This window comes from Periplaneta americana, chromosome 10 (assembly GCF_040183065.1).
Source record: "Periplaneta americana isolate PAMFEO1 chromosome 10, P.americana_PAMFEO1_priV1, whole genome shotgun sequence".
Taxonomy (NCBI): Eukaryota; Metazoa; Arthropoda; class Insecta; order Blattodea; family Blattidae; genus Periplaneta; species Periplaneta americana.
In genome coordinates, this window is record NC_091126.1 from 177,284,499 (window position 1) to 177,309,183 (window position 24,685).

The following is a 24,685-nucleotide window of genomic DNA, read 5'->3' on the forward strand; positions in this document are numbered from 1 at the left end:
CTTCCCAAGACCACAGTGTGTTGTTTGTGGCGACATTCTTGCTAACAGTAGTCTGAAACCAGCTCTACTTAAACGCCATTTAGAAACTAAACACCCCACCCACGTAAACAAATCTGCTGATTTTTTTACACGAAAAGCTAACGAGTGGAAAAATGATTTAACTACTTTTGTATCCGCTGCAAACAGTGACAATGAGAATGCTCTTGAAGCATCTTATCGCGTTAGCTACAGAATTGCTAAAACTGCAAAACCTCATTCATTAGCTGAAGATTTAGTGCAGCCATGTATAAATGATGTAATACAGTACATGCTTGGAGAATCTTTCACAAAAAAAGTCAATATCGTACCATCGTTCAACAATACGATCAATCGCCGGATTAAAGACATGGCAAATTATGTCGAAAATGAAATTTTGGAAAGAGTTCGTACCACTCCTTCTTTTGCGTTTCAACTTGGCGAATCGACTGATGTTGCCAATTTAGCAGTTTTGTTACTTTTCGTCCGTTATATTAATGGAGAGTCTGTAGAAGGGGAGCTACTACTGTATTCTGCAAACCCTTAAAAGAGAGAACTACGGGAGGAGATATATTTAAGTTAACCGACGAATACTTTCGCGAAAATTCCATAGAATGGACTCCCTGTGTAGGCATTTGTTCAGGTGGTGCGAAATCTATGACAGGGTGTTATGCTGGGTTTGTTGCCAAAGTGAAATCTGTAGCGCCGAACGCTTCTTGGACACATTGTTGCATTCATAGACATGCTCTTGTTTCTAAACGCATGCCCGATGGATTGAAATGTGTGCTGGACGATGCAGTGAAAATAATTAATTTTATTAAGGCCCGCCCTACAGATTCCCGTATCTTAGCAGTGCTTTATGAGGAAATGGGGAGCATTTATAAGTGTTTATTGCCTCACACTGAAGTTACGTGGCTATCTCGAGTTAGAAGTATTTCCAGACTGTATGAGCTTAAAGACGAAGTTTACGTTTTTCTCACCAACCATGCCTTTCACCAAGCAAAGTGCATGGAAGATGAAATCTGGCTTCAGACTTTAGCTTATTCGGCAGATATTTTCTAAAAATTTAACAGTTTAAATTTATATCTACAGGGGCAAAATATAAACGTTTATATTGTGCAAGACCTTATCGAATCATTCATTAAAAACTTAATTTTTTGGAAACGTGTTTCAATAGCAATCAAACCGAGTGCTTTGATGCCCTTCACGACTTCCTGGTGGAAAATCATCTTTCTTTGGACGAAAATGTCAAGAACATGGTTAAAGAACATTTCATGGGACTGGGAAAAACCTTCAGAGAATATTTTCCTGCTATGTCCAATAATAACAATTGGATTCGCAATCCCTTCGAAGAGTCAACAATTTTAGAATGCACATTAAGCGTAGATGAAAAAGAGCAGCTTCTTGAAATTTCCACTGATTTTCAGTTACAGAAAATTTATAAATCTTTGTCATTAACTTAATTGGTTTTTGATTGAGTTTTAAGGAGTTCCCAGTGTTAGCGAATAAAGCCATAACATACTGTACTGTATTTGTGCGAAAAGTGGTTTTCTTCATATGCCTATTAAAAAAATAAATACAGAAACAGACTTTGTGCTGAAAGTGATTTGAGACTTTATTTAACTTCTGTGATTCCTGACTTCAAAGCTCTGTGCCATGGAAAGCAGCCACAACCTTCTCACTGAATTCCAAGGAAGAGCTGAGTAATTACAATGAAAACTTGTATTTATTATTGCAACTAGGCCTACAGGTTGTGTAGGCCTAACTTTTAAGCTGTAACTAGAGTAACTATAGGTTTTAACCGTTACTGGTTAAGTTAATTTAAGATTATTAAACCTTTTGTTTGGAATTAAATTTTATGCATGTCTACTGTATGTATGTTTAAAAGTCAGTGGTTCACCCAACTCAGATCGTTGTGGAAGGTGTTCGCGAGTCGAAAAAGGTTGGGATCCGCTGGCTTATATGATATTTCCCGCTCCCTTAAATATATATCATGTCCTAGGTCCAATGGTAGTTAATAGCGCTGTATTTTTTTTAATTGATAGCTCAATGTCTAAGGAAAACATAGTGAAAAATTCGAAGTGAAAATCTTTTTTGAAAAGTGAAAAAAAAAAAAAACTACGATATGATCTGTTCAGAATTGATATTCACACCTACAAAAGATGGTAAGCGGTAAACTCTATATTTTTCTCTTTAGATGGGTGTCCTAGGTCCAGTGGTAGTTAATAGCGCTGTATTTTATTTTTAATTGATAGCTCAATGTCTAAGGAAAGCATGGTGAAAAATTCGAAATGAAAATCTTTTTTGAAAAGTGAAAAAAAAAAAAACCTACGATATGATCTGTTCAGAATTGATATTTACACCTACAAAAGATGGTAGGCGGTAAACCCTATATTTTTCTCTTTAGATGGGTGTCAAAGAGAGATAAATGTTGAGAAAGATTGGAAATTACTTTTAAAAGTGATCGCTACTCAAAATGTTTACAAGTTTCCGGGCTATGGTGAGTTAAAGAAGCACTTTGGCTTGACGCATGACTTGCGCCTCAAATGTTTCTTCCGTAAAATTTGTATGGAACCCTTCAACGCATGAAAAACTGTTATTGTATGGATGTTAATATTCTTAGGTTTTTTTTAAATGCGACCTGCAAGATTGCCTATAAAATGAATGAGTATGATTCAGATGATTTTATTAAATTGCTTTCCCAGTCTCTACATGTTGCAGAACTATTTATTATACCATAAGATATTATATAATGAAAGTAGGCCCTAACTGTAGTAAACAATCTTTAGGCTACATATATATCTGTAACTAGAGTAAAACATGATCAAGATACTTTTTCTTTTGTTACAGTATTGTACAATTATCGGAATGTGGCTGGTCTGTCTGGGCGCCACAAATTGTTATTATTGTTACTATTATTATTATTATTATTATTATTATTATTATTATTATTATTACTATTATTATATTATATTCTTTTATGTCCCTCCAGTGAAAATACTAACAATACTGCCTAACTGAGAATTTTGCAGAATTTTGGATTCCAGTGTCGAAATACAATTTTAATATTTTATTTCTATTAGATTTTAACTGGGTTTTGAAACGGAATTGTAGTGGTTTTATCCGTACTTAGTTTAAGTCCATTATTAGTGAACCATTTATTTGGTTTATCATTTGTCTTCGAAATAGGCCTACTTTTTATAAGCTACAGCTCATCGTCTTCATGGAATTGTTCACTATATATTTATGTGCCATGAACACAAAAAGCTATGCTCGGAGGGACACCATTTGTCTCGTTTCATATAAATTACCCACTGTTTCACCAATTCCTTTTTTTTTTTCTTTTTTCTTTTTCTCCCATCAAAGAGAATCTGCAAGAAATGAAAATTACTGTAGCCTGCACATGGTATGGTATGCCCAAAGACGTTGTAGTTATATATCTAGACACACAATTGGCGCTGATGTCGTGTACAAATTTGAAACCTCTCGCGCAGGTTCGCGCGACGCCATGTCTTGGGAGTAGAAGCACTTTATCAAGCATCAACACATGGAGATTCACGTGTTCATTTGTGTTGTTTATTTTCAATAGTGTGTTGATTTGTGTTGTCTACTTTTAATAGTGCATTAAAGTTAAAGTTAACAGCAAGTTTAGTTTTTAGCCATTGATGGAGTGCATTAATAGTCATTTCTAATAATAAAATTAGTGTTTTTTAAAAATGCGTAATATCTTCGAAGTGTGAATGTGTTCCTACAACTTAGAGATGCACGTTCCTAACGTGTAGATGTTATTAATTGAATTTAATTGGGTGTCTAGTGCCATTCTTTATGGTGAATTCGTGTACAACGTTTAATTGTACGTATACGTACAAGAAAGGATCTGGAAGCACTTTATCAACACATGGAGATTCACGTGTTCATTTGTTTTTACTTTTAATAGTGTGTTAATTTATGTTATTTTTATAGCTCATTAAAGTTAAAAGGAAGTTCAGTTTTTTAGTCAGTGATGGAGTACATTAATAGTCGTTTCTAACAATTAGTGTATTTTAAAAATGCGCAATATCTTCGAAGTGTGAATGTGTTCCTACAAGTTAGAGATACACGTTGCTAACGTGTAGGTTTGTTATTGTTTAATAAGTTCTACGCCTAAGTAGTAAATTTGAGTGTGCCGTTCACTATGGTGAATTCGTGTGCAGCGTTTAATTGTACATACACGTACAAGAAAGGATCTAGAATTTCTCTGCACAAGTAAGTACAGTAATATAATTACCGTACAATTTACTTCTTGCTTGCTTAGCCTAGTTGGACATGTACCGAGTAATAGTTACAGACGAAGACAAATATCTAACACAAAAAGCGTTGTTCTGAATATTAGGCTTTCAAAATATCGCTAATAAACTTGTTTAAACTTATAACTTTGTGCTACTAATTACTAATTCAAAATTTGTTTGACAGAGTAATTAATGCCTGTAAAGTATATTTTATAATCCTACTACTGCTATGATAATAAGCTAATTAATGGTACTTACGCCAATATTTTCAAAATAAAACAATAGGCTTACATATTTTTTTTTACAGGTATGGAAGCAGAGATATTAATATTTTAGACGTGTTAAATTGACCATAATGACCGTATATACATAAAGATCAGATGTCACCATACACCTAAAAGTTCTAACATGAATTTACATAAATTTGTAAGAAATTTAAGGAAGTCCATCTTATTAATTAAGAATCAATAGGTAAGCTCTTATTCTGTACACTAGGCCTAAAATTCATATAGCCTATAAGTGTTCAAGTACCTATATTTGACGGGGTAATTCCTGCATGTAAAGTTTATTTTATATTACTATGATAATAAGCTAATGAATGGTATTTATATCTTAAAACTAGAACATTAGTGTACATGTTTTTATTTTACAGATGTATTATACTATACAATATGAAAGCAGATCAAATTGTTCGTTTCTCCTCTACATTAAAGGAAACATACGTACATAGTAGGATATGTATTTTTTATGTAATGTACAATACATAGCTGGCAGTGTTTTACGAATAACAGGCAATAGACTACTAATACATAACTTTATTTTCACCTGAACTGGCTTACAGTATGCATTTGTATTTTTTATTCGCTCTAAAATGATGTCAACGTCTTTGATAATTATCAAATTGTTTCCGTCATCTTTCGTTTCACGTCATACTAACGGTAACTTGAATTATGTCCACAACGTAGTCGCTTTAAATCTCAACAGGATTTTGTTTCATTTAGTTACTCCGATTGGTTTATAAAATATAAAAAACATATTATGTTAAACCTTAAACATTGCATATGCGGATGTCTGCTAGCCGGCGCTCTCCCCAAACATGGCGGCGGGCGCAAGCTTCAATTTGTCCCGACTCTAAACTTCTGCGCAGCCTGGGCTGTAGGGGCTCGGGTATGCCAGGCTTTGTTACACATTTATGCCTGAAAAAAAAAATGCTGCTAATTAACAAAACTATGGACTTAACTTCATAAAATTTACCTGCTATTGCAGTTACATCACAGTCTAATATATACAGTCACGCAACTTCAACACTCTTTTTGCCAACATTCACGACACTAGCGCTCAAGCGGCAGGCAAGGCACTGGTCATAGGGTTGATACAGCCAGCACGTGCTTTAAAGGTATGAGAGATGTTATAATAACGTTTTAATCATGCGTCGGAATAAAGGAAATTAGTGTAATGACGAAAATTGCAGTAACAACAAGTTTAAATCTCCGAATTTGTCGTTCTTGAGATTCCCTAAAGGCCAAGAGAAAATCATAACTCAGTCATAACCTATAATCCACGCTGTAGGTAGCCTATGTATTGTTTCTATAAAACATTTATTAGTTATCAGTTACCATTTGTATGTCAGGAAGGAGAGTTTAAATAAAAACTAAGTAAATACTTGTTACAGTATATTATTGTTTTGCAGAGATCATGTGTAAATGTGTAACCATTAAGATTTTGGATAATGTATCTACAGTTTTTAATGCAAGTAATTCCATAATTTTTGTATTCTTGTTTCTTTCTTTATATTTTTCAAAAGTTGAATGTTAAATTGCATTCAAGTAGGATTATGGTGTTAATTTTTTCAACAATTCATGGCATATTATAATCCTTTTGCAAAATATTCACTTCTTGAATAAATCCAGACTGTGTGAATAAATTTCTGTGTTAATGTAGATTCATGTGGCAGACGTATTAAGTTCTCAAGAAATAAAAGAGCCTTTTTAAATTTAATATAAAAAGCAATCTTTCCTGTAATAATTTGCATGACTGTTATTGGTGTTGATTTTACATTACCAGTGATTATATGAGCCGTTCAGAGCAGAAGTGGTATAAGTCAAAATTAGGTAATGAGGTTTAAAGTAAAAATTCTGTAAAATAAAGCGCAAAGTAGCAATTAATATATCCTTCGTGCTATTCACTGACTACTAATAGTTTAAATAAATTGAATATTAACTGCTACTTTGCGCTGTATTTTACAGAATGTTTACTTTAACCCTCATTACCCATTTTTGACTTACACCACTTCTGCTCTGAAAATAAAATTAGGCCTACATTTTCTGAGTTAATTGAAGTTACAATTTTTTCAACAAAGTTGTGTATTCATTTGTTCTCACCTACGTCATAATAACAGTAAGTGCATGTAAATTACGTATTATATAGATAGGATAAGTTAAAATTAGGCTTTATGTGTGAAAACTGGAAATGTAATGTAAAATGCGGTAAACTTGGCATAAAAATTTAAACCATAGGCCTAACATCAGCACTATTTGTGACTCAAAATAATAAAGGAAATACCGGTTCTTAAGAAATGGAAAAATAATGAACTTCATATTAATGTTTAAATCCTCCTCCTTTTTTTTATTTTCAAGTTTACCTCAGCGGCCGAGTTTACCCCAATTTGCGGTATGCAAAATCGTTAATTTCTCAGGAAATAGGGAGAGGAGTTCACCACGCGATGTACCCTACGAGATATGCCCTACAATTTTGAAGCTACTAATTTTTACTCTTCTCACAGGAAATACAAAGTTCCAATGATTCATAAATATAATAGGAATGAATTGAATTAACCGACCACGCATGAACAATTATATTATTTCAAACCATGATACGTGATCAGGGCCATGATTCAGTTGTAAGGAGCAGAAAGAATTACGTTTATTCCCAGCTTCTGAAACTTGTAGATTAACTGCGTGTGAAATTCTTCCAGGGTTCTAAAATAGAATTAATAAGAACCATATACACTTATTGTATAGCATAAACATATAAAATAAATTACGCAAAACGGCAAAACCCGTTTTCTGATTGTTATCATATGTCGTGTGCACACTTTTAACTTACCTTCCGCTAGAGGGATTCTGTCGCGCCAGCTGTCAAATGTTGGCATATTTTATACGTATGAGTTGCGTGACTGTATCTATTAGACTGTGGTTACATGTAGTACACACGATATATATTTTTTTGTTTTTCCATAGGTCCTATTTCCGTATACACACGTAAGCAGACGATATTATAGAACGGAAGGCGCTATTACTGGTGACAGACTACAGTGACTGTGCTAATCGCGATCGGGATTATAGCACAGTCTATACGAATACTATATAACGTCTTTGGTCTATATTGTTTTTTTGAAAGATGGGACATGACAGTTAAGCGGCCGAACTTGGAACTACAGTGCTATGTTGCCAATATGGACTACCACGCTGCCAGCTGATGGAAGGTATCAATTGACGTTAAGATGGCTGACGTTAAAACATTAATTGACAATTGACGCAAAGGAAAGAAAACAATACAAAAATCGACAGCGAATCAAACACGAAACGTACCAAAGCTAACACTGTATGCACAATAAATGTCGCCAAGAGAGCTATTAAGCACTCACCACGTGGGAACTGTAAGTTTGGCAACTCAACCGTTGTTACCATAGCAACAGGCCTACCACGCTATGTGACATTCAGTTGTTTTTCAGATCGCAGCTCTCCTGTCATGTCCCATCTTTCAAAAAAACAAGTATGAATGAAACTTAGCAATGATGCGCAATAAAGTTATAATATAATATTTCACTGAGCTCTATACACTGAAATAAAGAGAGAATTGCGCACAAATATGCATAGATGTCACTGTAGCACAAATTACTTAATCTGACACATTGGTCTCTATACACTGAAACAGAAAACCCGAACATACATTATGACAGCTAGATCGAAAAGCCATCGACTGTGCCGTATTTCGCATTGTTGTGAAAGGTTTTGTAAACTGTGAAATGTTCGTTATCGGTTGTAATAACTGTAAATGGCTCAAATATAATAATTTGAATAATAATATGGGACAGGAGACGTTTGTAGTACTATAAATTGTAAGAAAAAGAGGTCAGAGTTATCATTCTTCCGAAAGATCCAGGAAATAAGTTTTACATACTTTATGAAAATAATATATAAACGTTATGTAATTCATATTTCAATAATGCAAGGAAGGTGTTAATTTTTTCAAAAGAACACAATATCGAAAGTACAATACATTTTATCGTCTGCTACGGAAAGGGTCTGTGATGAGACGATAGTAGCGATTTTGGTGGTTAGCAACTATCTATGGATGCATATTTATTAAGTATTGAGCTTCGTGACTGTATATACTAAACTGTGCTATTGTAAAAAAAGAAATGTTGACATGTTGGTCATTCTCGTAGTTAATTGATGGTAATGTTGGTAGAAGGATTGTTCAAATATGTTTCTCTTTATTAAATTAGTGTGTGAGACTAGTTGTTAGTTTCACAGCACGATGAAATATTTCGTCAGAATTTATTAGTATAATATATTGAATGGCAGTAGGTATTGTATTCATGTTCTATTTCCAAAATGAAATTATTTTGACGAACCTATCAAACATGAAAAGATGGCGGAAGATGTCTACTACTGTCCTCTTCACGAATGTGTTTTTAGTGGAGATGTTCGAAGATTATCAGGTTTATTGCGGTTAAATGACGTTGCAAAGAAAGACAAACATGGTATGTTTATGTATAACTTTAATAATCGTGGTTGTGCTTTTGAATACAATCTATCCATGAATGTCATTGCATGTGGTATCAATCTCGTACAGTGGTCTGCTCCCAGTGTTCTATGTGCGTTAACCATCTCGTATGTCATCATGAATGTACACTCTTAAATTGAAGATATATAATATTATTTAAACTAGTCCTTTACCATGCTGCTTGTGATAAGCTGAAATTTGAATTAGGCCTGAGTTGTGAAATGCTATGACTTTTGTAGAATTTGTTTAATTTTTATTGTAGTGTGAAATAAATTTTAGAAGTTTTAAACACATCGAAGACGTAAGGAAAGTAAGTATTGTGCCCATTTACAGGAAAGCAACTTGCATGCCTTACCAAATTCTTATTTTCATTTCCATTTCATTTATTGTATACCATAGCTCTTACATTAGCATTGAAGCTTTAGGATGTGGAACAAGTCAAAATTTTACAAGATAACAATTTTTTGCGAGATTAAGTGAGGTGAGGCCGATGATTCGCCATAGATTACCTGGCTTTTGCCTTATGGTTGGGGAAAACTTCGGGAGAAACCCAACTAGGTAATTAGCCCGAATGGAGATCTAATCCAAGCCCGAGCTCCCCAGCTCTGGATCAACAGGTGGTACTGTTTTGGAATATCCCCCCCCCCCATCTTGTTAGGACTGTTAGAACTAGTAATGCTTGTTAATTTTTTTGGGAAAATTTCAGTATACAGATTCCTCATTGACAATTATATCTTACAATACTATAAAGAGCAGATTTGTCTGCGTTTGTCAAATGCGCATCATCATGCTTACGAAAAGGCACTTTTCAGTGCCAATAATTTATTTTATGTGCACAAGGTTGGAATTTTGAAGTAAGAGGGAAAGGAAGGATTTCGTGTTCTGAAATTTATCCCTTCATCCCAAAATAAATAAAGTAAGTCCTGCCCATCTGCAAATATTTTCCGCCACATGAATTCTTCCAGATAGTTATCGAAATGTCGTAAATAAACATTCAAAATATTTTTTTTTTCACAAAAAATTTAATAAATGTTTTCACAAAAAAATCAGGTACATTTCCATGGAAACGCTTAACAACATGGAAGGTGGGCTATTCCAGTATTACGAGTTCTAACAATTCCAACAAGATAGGGGGATATTCTGAAACAGTACCTAGCAAGGTAGCAAGTCTGCCGACTGAGCTATATTGGTGGCTCTACAAAAAATATTCAGTACGTAGCAAGCAGATAATTCAATTTACAAACGTAAACAATTAACTTATTCATAAGTTGAGCTATACAAAATTGTACAATTCATATCAAGTAGATTAATTTAATTTACAAGCATAAACAATTCATCAGTTCAATTATACAGACTACTGTTCAATTTACAACATAAGCAATCATCAGTGAAGCTTTGCAAAAATATAGAGTACATAGTAAATAGATTACGGCAAATAATAAAAGTGCGTTTGTAAATTTTATGGTACACATTGCGACAAATACCACGTTCTTAACTGTAGTGGATGCACCAAACAGTGCCAGAACTCAGTGCTGACAACTGAACTATCACCCATGCACACTTGTGCGCATTCTCTATGTATTATAGTAAACAGATTAATTCAATTTACAAGCATATTTTAGTGCTGACAACTGAACTATCACCCATGCACACTTGTGCGCATTCTCTATGTATTATAGTAAACAGATTAATTCAATTTACAAGCATATTTTAGTGCTGACAACTGAACTATCACCCATGCACACTTGTGCGCATTCTCTATGTATTATAGTAAACAGATTAATTCAATTTACAAGCATATTTTAGTTGAGCTATACAAAATTTTACCATTTAAATCAAGTAGATTAACTGAATTTATAAGCATACAAAATATCATCTCAGTTGTAATATGTAGACATTTGGTTAATTCTGTTCTAAACCTTTACCCAGGGTTCTTCAAAGTTTCAAGATAATTAAACAGTGCATTGAAGACACTAATATATGAATAGTGAACTCCTTTATACATATATATATATATATATATATATATGAATAGTGAACTCCTTTATATATATATATATATATATATATATATATATATATATATATATATATATAAAACAGTTTAGACTAACCGAGGGTAAATGGAGATCTGGTATATGTCATGTATTAAAATTATGAATGTCTTGATTAATGCTAAATATATAAAACATCATTAGGGAAAGAATGTAGTTACAAGGCAAGGTCAAAATTTCTGCATTTTGGAAAAATCTTTTTACATGATGTCCTTTTATGCACACCAGCCATTATTCATATAGATTTCTTTTGCAAAACAAAACTGTGTTTAGCTTCAGACGAGTTGACCTGGAACATTAATCCATATTTCATTACAGAATGAAAATATGCAAAGTATGACATTTTAAGTGTGTTTATAGAGCCAATAGAAGATAGGATTTTAATGCATAACAGGCAGAACTCAATTTAGGAGTAATATAATCCATGTGTGTTTTCCAGTTCAAGTGATTATTGTTGTTGTTTAGTCAATTGTCCGAAAACAGGTCTGAATCTCACAAGTGATACTAACAAGGCACCACTTACGAGACAACTAGGCCAGGAGACAATGGGGTAGGGTGGCCAGTTCATTTCCCTCTCCATTGCATACATCGCTGACTAGCTACATATTACACTAGTCAGATTTCAGATGCATACAAACAATTGTTCTTCCTCTGACACACATCGTCACATGAGATGTACTGCCTGATAATAGATAATATCAGCCAGAACCTCAATCAGAGGTTTTAAAGTGATTATCCAAATGTAAACCAAGAAACTTTGTGCTTATAGATTCTTTGAAATGAGTTCCATTTAATCTAATATTGTAGGAAAACTGAGCACTATTATGTTTACTAAATTTGACTACACTGGTTTTATCAACATTTAAGTGCTAATTTATTTGCACGAAAACATTCCTTCATTAGATCCAGCACTGTATTAGAAGTGTTTACTGATAACTAGACAACTGTAATTTTTTATTATCCTTGTAACAATGAGAAACATGTTACTTTCCATAACTGCAAGGAGTTGGCATACATGATTTTTGCTTTCTAGATGAATGCATGGTAATTTTCTGTTATAAGATATGCAGAGAACAGTTCAACATCACATTAGGCTAAGCTTATTGCAATGTCAGTAATTTAGTGTTTCTTAAATATATTTTCAGTTGTATTGCTAGTTAACAATATTCTTAGGGGCATTTTTTTATTTTTATATATTGCCCTTAGTGAGTTTGATAAATTTTACTTACGAGAATTTTGGTAACTGTAGCTTATGAACAATTCTACTACTTTTCATGTATTCCTCCGAAACTGCAGATGGTTAAGTGTGGAAGTGTTATTGACAGAGTAATGGGCATCAGAAGGATATTTTACTTCCAGTCTTCTCGAAAGAAGTCATAGTATGCGAATAATTCCTGCTGCTTTCAATTAACTCACATGGAACTGCAGATTGCTAGTATGAAAGTGCTACTGACAAAAAAAGTGGAAATGCTTCAACTTCTTACCGTCTCTGGAATGAAGATTTATTCAGCCATTTATTACTACGACAATGAATAAATGCTTCACCGACATTGCTGTAGTGATTGACTATAATGCAAATAGGTAGAGATTGAAGAGAAAATGTAGTCTGAAATAAAGGTTACGAGGGAAACAACTATATTACAAATATGTGAAGTGTCCGTGAAAGAGGAAGTCCAAGAGTAAATTAAGTTTTATTTCACTCTTTTCTCTTTCTTTGCATGGACGTCATATTATCATGACCTCTTTCTACAAACACTATTCAGTCCATGAGATGATGAAATGGCGTACTGAAGTATTGGAGGAAAAATGAATTGTAGTATTAGGAAAAAACTTACATCAAACTTGAAGCATATTAAATCTTGCAGGATCACTTGAGATTAAAATAGGATAAACGCACGCACACACACACACACACACACACACACACGCACGCACGCACCCCCCCCCCCGCACGGAATAGCCTTTGGGCTATCTCTATTGATCAGTGTACCATCAGAGCGTTTAGAATAGAAAGTGTAATAACTCAGCAAGGGTCTAATGGGACTTTTAAACCTTCTAGTGTCGCCATGGCAACTGAGCAAAACTTTGGCATGGTGATCATTCTAAGACTGCAGTTTTCCTCTTAATACTGTGGACAGAGCAGGTAGAACTCTTGCTGCTATGGAATTAAGGAGATATTTTTTGTGGTGTTCGGGTGATTTTTGTTGTGCTGTTTATGTGAGCAATTAGTAATAAGCCTAATTGTTTTGTTCTTGATGTAAATCCGATTATATAATCTGCAAGGAAGATACGTTTCTTTTATCCACTCAAGGACTAGACTATTTTTCAGAAGTGATGTAGAGCAATTCCACGAAGACAGAAAACTGTATGCTCGTTCTTATGTCTGTGATATTCATTTTTCTGCAGTTTTGATTGTAAGAGCCGATAAATTTATTGCCTCGATATCTTAAAAAAAAAGAAAAGAAGGGAAAATATCCAACCAAGAGGACATCAATCCTTTCTCATAACAATGTACCCTTACCAAATTCTATCTGTCCATGACCAATTCCGTTGATGCTGAATAACCCATTAGTTGATAGAGCATTGTTAAATATCCGAGTAAAAGAAATAATTGGATGTGACACCCGGAAATCAAAAGAACACTTTAGCTACCGGTAATGTTGTTCTTGTGTGCATTTATGTGCCATTACTCCACATCTGAATACCCAAAATTATGTCTAGTTACATTGACCGTAATTCCTTCCAGTGAATGAACCCAGACCAGCATTTCAGACATTTAGTGTGAGTTTTTCAAAATCGATACATTTTTTAGTCAAACTGTGATGGGTTCGAGGGAAAATAATTAACACAACATATTAATATGAAAGCTCCTAATTGTCGTCTTTAGTGTTACTTCCATCTCGCGTCAAAAGTTTCTATTAACACAAAAAAAAATAATAAAGCGAAAAGTATTCTAAGGGGAAAAAAAAATGACGAAAACCTGTTATATTTTCACTGATGCATTTAAAAGGCAACAAAAAAAAAGTTTAGTAACTTCACGAAGATTTGAACTTATAACCTGTCGAACTCTTAACAATCACTCTAAAAATTATGCGCTCATGGAAGTATCCGATGCGAACTTAGTCTCTCAGACACCGGCCACTTTCATTTTGACCAAGTGTACAGAAATGTCCAGTCAGGAAATATCCACTAAAAACGTTCACAAACAAATATGTCCATAAATATTTTTTCAAGCTATGCAAAGTTACAGTTTCCAGGAGAAGGATTACAATGTAAAATGCTGTATTGTGATTGGTAAGCAATATACCGAATTTGCAACCAGGAGTGATACTATGGCCGAAATTATACATTCACAAAAAAGCGGAAATAGCCTATTTTTGTACACAATAGATTTCGATGTCACTTTCATTCCAGAATAGGCTGACCAGACGTCCCTGATTTTTGGGGACAGTCCCTGGTTTTGAGTTGTCTCCAGGGAGCAAATGTCCCCATTTTTGTCCCCAGAAGTTTTGATTTTGTTTCAGTGACATTTTACACATGAATATTTAAGCATTGTGATAAAACTGCTGTGATTCATGCACATTTCTGAACGGTTTTCAGTATGAGACAGAAGAACCAGCGAGCACAGTATGAGATATTCTGCACTCTTTGAGAAAAACATACCATCTTTGTCTTCATTTGTGTTGTGCGGAAGTGTTAGAACTGCCGCAGCATCCGTTTTTAAGTAGTTAAAAAATGGGAAGTTTTGTGACAAACCAACAGGTGAAAATTGGTGTGATGTTTTTAACATTAAAAAAAAAAATCTGTTTCATTTGAAAATCTCAAAATAGTGTCATTAATCATGTGTCTTTCAGTTACTAATTCGTCAGTTGAAAAACTTTTCTCCACAATGAACTCAATCTGAACTGATGAAAAGTCAAGAATGAAAATTGAAACAGCTTTGTTACAAGTGAAAACAAACTTTAATTTCTCATGTGAAGAACTTAGTGTGAGGCGGTATGGGAATGAACAGATCCTTAAAAAGATACATTCTTCAGACCAGTACTTGTAAAATGTGTGTGTTAGAATTCAGTGTGCACAATATTATGTGAAAGACTTCGATGCTTGCGTCAGTACTGAAATTGAATTCTTAGTGGCCATAATTATGTATAGGAGTTATGTGTGTTTATTCATTTCATTAAAAAATTAAAGATACTCTACAAATTTAGTGTGCAAAGATCTATAATTGTATCTAATGTTGCATCTATTTTCTGCAACATTTCAATGGATAGTGACTAGATAAGTGTTTATGATTTTTTTTAATTGCCGATGTCCACTGCGGGACCATAAAAATCTGGTCAGCCTATTCCAGAAGCAAAAAATGGTAATAAATTGTATTGAAGGTGTGTTGAAAGAAATACCTATATGCTAGACATGTGACCAATGCTGATATGAACAACGTCATTGTTGTAAACGTTGGAGGAGGCACCATTTGCATGAGGCAGATCTTCCTGCAGTAGAAGTTCAGCATATACAGTAAAACCCCGATAAGATGCTGTTCAAGGGATCGCATGTAAACCGCGTATTAACCGGGACTGCATATTAGGTGGGTATACTAATTTTGACTTATATACAGTATCTATTAGCATTTTGCTTTATTGAAATACATGATTCATGAAAGGTAATATAGTACAGTATTACTCCATTATGTAATTACTATACTGTACGTCAAACACATTTACAATATGTACTGTACTGAATTCTTTCGAAAAAAAGAGTCATTTATAATTGTTTGCTGTGCGTGTTCTCCAAGTCCTCATGTTTGCCACACTTCACTTTCCTGCGATTACATCCTCCCGACGTCGCAGCTACAGTGATTGAGTCGCGATTTTTTATTATCATTCTTAATATCGATGATGGGATTCCTAATGAATCAGAGAGTTGTTTCTGAGTAAGAGTACTGTTCTCATCGTACTTTCGCAAGATTTCCAATTTTTCTAACACAGAAAGCGCTTTTTGTTTAGCACTCATTATCATTGTAATCACATTCACAGACACTTCAATACACTAAAGGACAACAAACTGCCCAGCAAAAATTTCCAGAATTTTATTACGGCCGAGTGAGGAATGCTGTTTGAGAGAGAGGGTTAGCAAGAGGGTGAGGTATTGTAACTGTATGTAGGCTTTAAGCACACAGGTAAAGAGTCGAATAAGAGAGTGTAACAAGAGGGTGGGGTATACTAAGGTATGAAGTATGAAGGTTTAAATGCGCAGGTAAAGGGTCGAATACCAATACTTTTCAGGTTAATGGCACCAGTGAGTTCAATGACCAAGATGTTTCATTGCTGTTACAGTACATTGCTGAAAATTACATCGAAAATATTCCACAAAAACAGCGTATTATGTGGGCCTTGAGCGCAACAAATGGGGTATTTTATAAAGGCGTTATATATGAAATGTGCAGGGATGGGACAAAAAAAAAACATATTACACGGGCTAGTGTAATAAGCGGGCGCGTCTTATCGAGGTTTTACTGTAATATCAAAACTCCAGGAAAGAACAGCAGAGCATCCACACAAAGAAGTCTAGAAGTGTATGTGAAGTCACTGCTCAAATTGGAAATTAAGTTTTGGCGAGACTACCTGATAGAAACAACCTCAGAAGAAATGCCAATAATGAACAAAACAGGGCTCGACTTTAGAACATCCTTAATTTGCGAGAACTTGAAATATTTGCCCCTTACAATCAAACTATAAGGAGTGAGAGTGTTTTTATTGTATGATTCAGGCAGAAAAGACCAAAACAGAGTTATATTTTTCTCCAATTGGGATATAGAGTTTCTGAATAAAAGTGAATTAATTTTGTCAGCTTTTACAACTATTTACTGTTCACAGAATTATAAATGGTTTTATATTTCCATTAGTTTTTGCTTGTTAACCAGCACACTTCAAGAGTCATACTCCCTAGTATATAGCCAAGTGAAAGCACAAGCTGAAAGACAAGGCTTCAAAATACAGTCTCGAACCATCGTGATGAATTTTGAGCTCGCCAATATGAACGCAGTCCCGTGCTGTGGCATCGTGGTCTAAGGCATCCTGCCTAGGACTCACGTTATGGAATGCGCACTGGTTCGAGTCCTCATGCCCACCCAGCATCGTGATGCACTTGGGGAGCTATGATAGGTAGGTAGCAAAAATCCAGTTTCGAAAACTAGCTATAACGATAGGGGGAATCATCATACTAACCACACGATACCTCCATTCTGGTTGGATGATCGTCCACCTCTGCTTCGGCATGTGGACGTGAGGCCAGTAGCCGGCTGGTCAGTTTTGGCCCTTCATGGGCTGTAGCACCACGGATTTACTTTACTTTACAAAATGAATGCAGCCAAGTTACACTTTCCAAATACAAACATAAAGGGATGTCTTTACCATTTTAATCAGTCCTTGTATAGGAAAATTGTGAGTTTAGGCTTACGGAACATTTATCTAAATATGGAATAACCAGAAGATCAGAAACAAATTCAAGAAGTTTTAGCCCTTACTTTCATTCCCCTAGAAGATCTGAAAAATACGTTTGACATGCTATACAATGACATCACTGAGGGTCTGGTTCAATTAGCCTAGTACATTCAAGTCACATATGTGCTCAAGGGCGAAGGAGGGCTGTCCCAGCAAGGTTTGGAACATATATATGTGATAATCACTCTTGACTATAATGCTGTGGAAGCATTTCGTAGCGAATTTCAGATGATCACTGCTCGTCAGTAATTGGATGTTTCTTCAGAACATAAGAGAACAACTTGATAAAGAAAATCTGGTGTAGCTACCAAATTCAAGCAGGGCGTATAAATAGTAGGCCTCCTGTAAGTAAAACTACCAAAGAAAACAAAGGCGAATAGAGATGATAGGAAATATTATGAATACAAAGACAACAATGATATCAAATTATACCTTCCTGCAATATTATATAATTTAAAAATGCATAGAGAGCCCCAGGAAGAAGAGGAAGATCAAGAGGTGGAATAAAAATGAAAAATGAATTGAACTTTTCTGTACATTGGACATTTATACCATAACATTTTTGGACATACAATTAGGTGGATATTTAAATTTAGTGGATGTTTGTGTATAGAGAATATTTCTGTTTGTGGACGTTTTGCAGTGAACATTTTTACCTCAACCATTATTACAGTCACATCATATAAATTAGATTACCAAATGTTGTATGTAAATCTCGGATCTACTGTAGAATAAATACGACATGAAACTATTTTTTGCATTGATATTCTTTTGTGTAATATTTATTATTCTGTGACGTAAAGAATCATCATTCTCCAGTATCATCTCGTCATAGTATTTATAAACTTTTTTTTTCTAATTCAAGGACTATTTTAATGTATTAACAGTTTCTTGTATTATACTTTCAGGCAACACAGCACTACATTTGGCAGTTATGTTGGGCAGGAAAGGTAGGTCTCATTACTATAATAAAAAAAGCACTAAAATTCAAACTTTCTTTTTTCTCTTTCCGAAGGAATACTATCATGTATTTAATTCCAGTTCACATTTTCAAAATTTGTGTAACATTTATCATTTAATCTATTTTTTAGTTTGTCAATAGAAAAAGTAGAGACTTAGTACTTCAGTGACAAAAAAATAAGAAAACTGTATGTGTAGTCTTATACAATTTTTGAAGTGTGAAATATTGGAGAAATGGTCAACATTTCGTGCACAGTATTACGATTGCTACATATTTGCCCAGTCTTATATGAACCTATGTTATAAATAATCTTCAAATGAACAAAAACGTTCTAGGACACACACAGAGAGTACATTAATACATCAAACTTAATTAATGAATGAATTTGGGCTTTAAATTCCATATTGCGTTTTAACTGCAAACACACGCTTTTTTTTTTTTTCAAAATATTTTATTTTATTTTATGTGACTGCCAGCAAAAGCAGCTTTTGTTCACACATAAAGAGTTATTTGAATTAATGCTCGAGAAACAAAGCTCTTCAAAATCATTATATGAGTATGTTCTGACTAGATTATAAGTAGGAGAGTGTTCACAGAGCGTTTTTAAGGGTATTAAGAAATGGCGGAAGTTGTGCGGGACATAACAAGACAGTTTCTGGCGAAATATTTGGAATGGTTGAAGGCTGAAATGAAGTTTCTCCAATAGGAACCCAGTGGTGTAACTTTACGAGATCCATTGCGATTAGTTTCGGGTTTTGGGGGGCCAAAAGAATCCTTTCTTGAGGTAGGACTCTATATGAAACATACCATAATATTGTTCCTTTGTTTACAAAGGAATTTCCTGAAAAAGAATTTGTGCTTTCAAATGAAATGCGCCTCCATTCCTCCGGTAAGCATGATGCAAAGTTCTTTAGCTATACTATGGGTTTCTATTGAGAGAACTTCACTTCGGCCTTCGACCATTCCGAATATTTCACCAGAAACCTGTATTTTTTCATCCTGCACAACTTCCATCTTTTCTTAAAATCATTCATAAAATAACAAATAGATTTCTTAATTCCCTTAAAAACACTCTGTGAACACTCTCTTACTTACAGTCTAGTCAAAATATGCATAATGATTCTGAAGAGCTCTTCTTCTCGGGCATTAATTCAAATAACTCTTTACGTGTCACATAAAATAAAATAATTAAAAATAAAGATGCTCCTTTGCAGTTAAAACAAAATATGGAATTTAAATCCTAAAGGTTGTTTTGTATTTTGGTCACAAATATTTCGTGCGAGTAAGTGCTGATTCTTTTAAATCTCAAGATAAAAATGAACTTCATGACCGAAAATTTAATTTCAAATTAGTAATTTTGAATTATTATTACAGTATTAACATGGAATAAATTAATTAAATTTTACATAAACCAAATGTATATACCTTTGGGCAGACTTTTCACGTGAAATTTAAAAAATATTTTGCTTAAGCACAACACAGAATAATCTTCCCTTGCATTGCTCCAATTCACAATTGGGTGCAGACAGCCCGAGTATTTATCATCAAATTTCACTATGTCTGCTTGCTAATAGTGTTGAATAATATGATAATACATGGACAAAAGTTCAATGTTCAATAGAAGAATTTAAATGGTTTTTTTCCCTTTTTGCCAACTTCTAGTAAAACTGGAAGCTGCCTTCTTTTTGCTGCAAGCTCTTCAATTTTAATGTCAGCTGACCATATTTAAACCGTTCTATGTTTTAACTTTTAAGAGTACGTCTATTTTCCTGATCCAAATATGCATATGGGCTATTCGATCTCAAATCGACCGAAATATAGAGAAAATTGACCTTGCAATTTTTAAATACAATGAAACTTTTTCTGTCCGTAGACAACTGTGATATAATGCTTTGTGCAAAGTTTGAGGCATCAGAACTTAATAGTGTTTAAATTAATAATATTTAAATTTATCGTATTTTCATAAAATTAGCAACTTTAAACTGTTGTGGCTCCGAAACTCTTTCACCCAATGATCAAAATCATGGTTTATTTTGATGCTAAGAAGTTAAAGTTTATATTGACATGTAAACAGTTTTTCTTACTTTTTATGGAAATGGAGAAATTTGGATTTTTCTTCATTAAAATGCCTTTGCCCACGAAAAAATATTTTAAAAATATATGGTTAGATTCCGCATTGAAAGTACAAATAAACACATTTGTGTACAATAAAAAATAGGGATTACTTCTTAACATAACCTACCAAATGTCAGCTTCAAAATAAGCTCTCGTTCAATGTTCTGCAGTAAATGGTTCCAGAGTTCTGAGCACTGAAAGAGGCTTGTTTTTATAAAATACGCTAAATTTGTCGCTCAATAATACGAAAACCGTTTGACTTTCGATAGTATATTTTTGAAAGTGCACTCCCCTCAGCACCTTGTATAAGTAGGGAAAAAATTAGAGTATAAAAAAAAAGCGAGTTTTTTTACTGATCGATTTCATATGGAATAGCCCATATATATGTGTGTGTGTAAAATATTTTTTTTAAGTTTGTTACTTTTATTACTCTTTTCAGAATGTGTCCATTTATTACTTGCTCATGGAGCCCCTGTAAAAGTAAAAAATCTTGCTGGATGGAGTCCTCTTGCGGAAGCTATAAGTTATGGTGACAGACAAACAAGTAAGCATGGTTGCATTGTGAATTTGGTAACACCTAAACAAATTGTTTATTGTGAAATTAAAATAAACCACTTCTCATATTTTATTGCATACATTCCATATTTTACTCATTATTATGCTAGCTTCGGTATATAATATATGTTTGCTTCTTGAAGCAGATTCATTTGAGAATTTCGTGCAGTTTCTCTTCTAAAATACATTTTCTTGAGTGTGGTTGTGTTCCTTTAAAGAGGAAGGGGAACAATGCTTGGTAAAGAGATGAGCATTAGTTCCTACAAACTTGTTAATTGAATTTACTGAAATATGCTATCGATTTTTAAGTGGCTGCAACAGACTGGGAAACTGGAAGATGGTGTAGTGGATGGAGTGAATGCATAGGTTTCTGTTTGAAAATTGGTGAATTCCAACAAGTGGTGTAAATAAGGTCCCTTTTATAACTCAGACTTTCAGCTATTTTCAATATGTGTAAATAGGCTTCATTTTGAAACCCAGGCTTAAAGGAATTTCTGCCACAGAGAGGAAGTAGGAATGAACGAAGCATTGCAGCAACTGGATTAAGCTGAGGGTGAGAAAAAAATTGCTGAGTGCCATAGGAATGAGGTGTAGGAAGCAAAATGTAAGACTTGAAAGTTGGTTGTTGGTTGGTTTTTGGTTTGTAAATAGGTAGGTAGACATACAGGATGCGAAAAAAATACGTACAAAAAATTGGAGAGTAAGAAAGTGGCACAAAATTAAATATATTTTAAGAATAGAAACAAGTGGTCTCAGATGTTCTGCTGCGGTGCTGTGAATGTCAGGTGCAAAGCTGCAAATTTGCGATTTGTTTGTGGATGGTCAAGTGGAAAGTAGACTCATATTAGGAAATAATAACATGTTGATGGCTGGTGAGGGAGCGAATTCTCCTACTGCATTTAATACAGAAACACGACATGTTTTTGGTTTTTCAAATTATTACAGTACAGTTATCTCAAATAAATTTAATGCACAACATGTCAGAAAAAATGTTCAAAAGGAGCCCTATTTTACGTTTTGGTAACCAGCATAACAGCACAACAAGGATTAACGCCCTCTCTGAAAGATTCCAGGAATGGTCTGGGTCACTTCTGCTGTGACCATAATCAGTGGCGGCACCAGAACTTTCTAATTGGGGGGGGGGGATTGGGGATTGCGATTCTAGCTGGAACAAAATCTAATACTGATAAATTCCTTTCGAATTGTTGAAAATAGCAAGATGAAGGTAAATTATTATGACATTTGATGAAGTACTTGTATGGTATTTTGACATGACATCCTCGACCAATCCACTGACTTGGAAAATTACGACTTAGTTGCCAGTGAAGTGAAGTGAGCAGATGACTCATTATACAAAAAGACATCTCACATGTCTGTAGTGGAATGTCGTCCAAATGGTCTGGCAGCATAGATTGTAGAACACGAAGATATGTTGCACTCTTAGTCTTACTGGCAGCTCAAGTGGACCCAGCAGCTTGTCTCTGAATATCTCAGTTCAGAAATTTAATAAAATATCTTGAAATCTACCCCAATAATGGTGTTAAGAGTTTCTTTCTCCCCATATGTGGATATTATGCAAATTAAAAACACCATCATGGGTGAAAAATGATTTGTCAGTAACCAACATCTTACAAGACAACTCTGCAGCATTTTTCGTACTGTTTCTAAGAATTAGATGCCAAATTCAGATTTTCGTGGGTAATCCACTTCTTCGATATGCTGAATTCGTAGGTGTTTTTAAGGGTACAATTGCTTTTCACGCAGCATAGAGTAAACACTCCATTAAGAAGTGCCTACTTGTCTTGTCAAGTTTCTTGCACTTACGGTGGGTGTCTCTCCTCAACAATTTCCAGAATTTCTTCTTCTTGCATAACTCTGCAGCATTGCTTGATCTGAGGACGAAGGGATCCTATGTTCTGGACTCTTTAGTGCACAGGAACGAACATTAGTCTATTTGGAATTCGACGATTTGTAAGTCTTTCTCAGTAGAGCTCCTTTTCCACATTTGCATATTCTCGTATTATTTGTTCCACATATTAACTGAATATTGGCTATTATTTAATCCTTCCATTGTGTCAAATGCGCTTCCTGCAAGGTTAACAACCTTAACTTAGAATGTTTATGCTCGGAAAACATGTATATAATCTAACCTGATGTTTCATAGTGCTATCATTCATGGAACTTCAGACCATAAAGTACGATAAACATTTATTGAAAATTATTAAAAGTAGGGGGAAAGTTAATAGGGAGGTTTTTACATGCACTTTTTATAGATATCAAAATATTTGCATGTATACCCCTTTCACAACTTGTATAATTTGCCCTTGTTTTATTGTAGAACCAAAATATTTTAGCATGCATGTACTTACAGCCTGTAATATCTTGTTCAAAGTACAGGAATTTCGGTTTGGTTAAGCTGAATATTTAACAGGACTAGCATAGCATAGTAGCATGGTAAACAGCATTGAAACCAGAGCTGCCCAGCAGACTGATATTTAATGAAACTGAAGTGACTTCTGTAGATGGGGATAATTGTATGTTAGTGTGACTACTGATGAGCAGGATGTTTGTACAGTATTTGTTGAAATTGCAGTATCATCCCTTGTCCGGAAACTTAAACAACAGGCAAGGGAACAGATGGAAGAAAGAAGGCCAAACCTTGTTTCAGCTCTCAACCAGATGGGTGACTTTTACATGGAACTCAAATGGGACTTTCAAAGTTGGGGTGAGGATAATTTCAAAATGCTATTGTGTTATACTTCTTCAGAAAGTGCACATATTATTGGCACTGTTATGTTTTGCAACTTGAAATCATGATCAATTATTTTTGCACTGGTAAGCTATGGGCTCATTGTTTTTCACTTATATTTCTTGAATCTTTAAAGTCTAAAATATTAACAGATTGCCAAAATCTTTGGAAATACAGGGTGGCACATGGGAAGGGGAGATTTTAATAAGACAGTAATGCAACTTCAATTTAGTTTTATATATATATATATATATATATATATATATATATATATACATATACATATACATACACACACACACGCATGCTCGCGCCCACACACACACACACACACGCACACTCGCACCCCCCCATTGGCGGAGATTGGCCTATGACTCATGACAAGCTAGTTAGAAAGTATTTGCAAATATTCGTCCGTTTCATCAGCTCGATAAACTTGAATGATCTACAATAATATGCCAATTAATCATGACAGATTGCAATTAAAATATTATACGATATCATAGTATGTATGAAGATTCTAGCTAAACACGTGTATATTATAATACGTTAGATACTGTAAACTGATGAATTGAAATTACAAAGCATGTAGTATTACTAGGTAATGGGGCATGCAGTTAATAAAAAAACACGCACACACACACCACCCCCCCCCCCCCCCCGTTGGGAAGCTATAG

General features: G+C 34.4%; 1 protein-coding gene across 3 annotated transcripts in view; it reads left to right on the top strand.

Annotated features, from left to right (window-relative positions):
• Positions 1-8,767: 8,767 nt before the first annotated feature.
• The window catches only part of LOC138708206 (ankyrin repeat domain-containing protein 13C-A), a 48,115-nt gene continuing 32,197 nt past the window's right edge, over positions 8,768-24,685 (top strand). Inside the window, exons 1-4 of one of the 3 annotated variants that reach the window (XM_069838518.1) lie at positions 8,768-9,051; positions 18,537-18,578; positions 21,144-21,248; positions 23,853-23,984. In XM_069838518.1, the coding sequence (XP_069694619.1) occupies positions 8,940-9,051; positions 18,537-18,578; positions 21,144-21,248; positions 23,853-23,984 (391 nt within the window). In that variant the 5' untranslated portion in view covers positions 8,768-8,939. Of the gene's footprint in view, positions 9,052-17,154; positions 17,290-18,536; positions 18,579-21,143; positions 21,249-23,852; positions 23,985-24,685 lie in introns of those variants that run through there. The other 2 variants (XM_069838517.1, XM_069838519.1) reach the window with 2 other exon arrangements.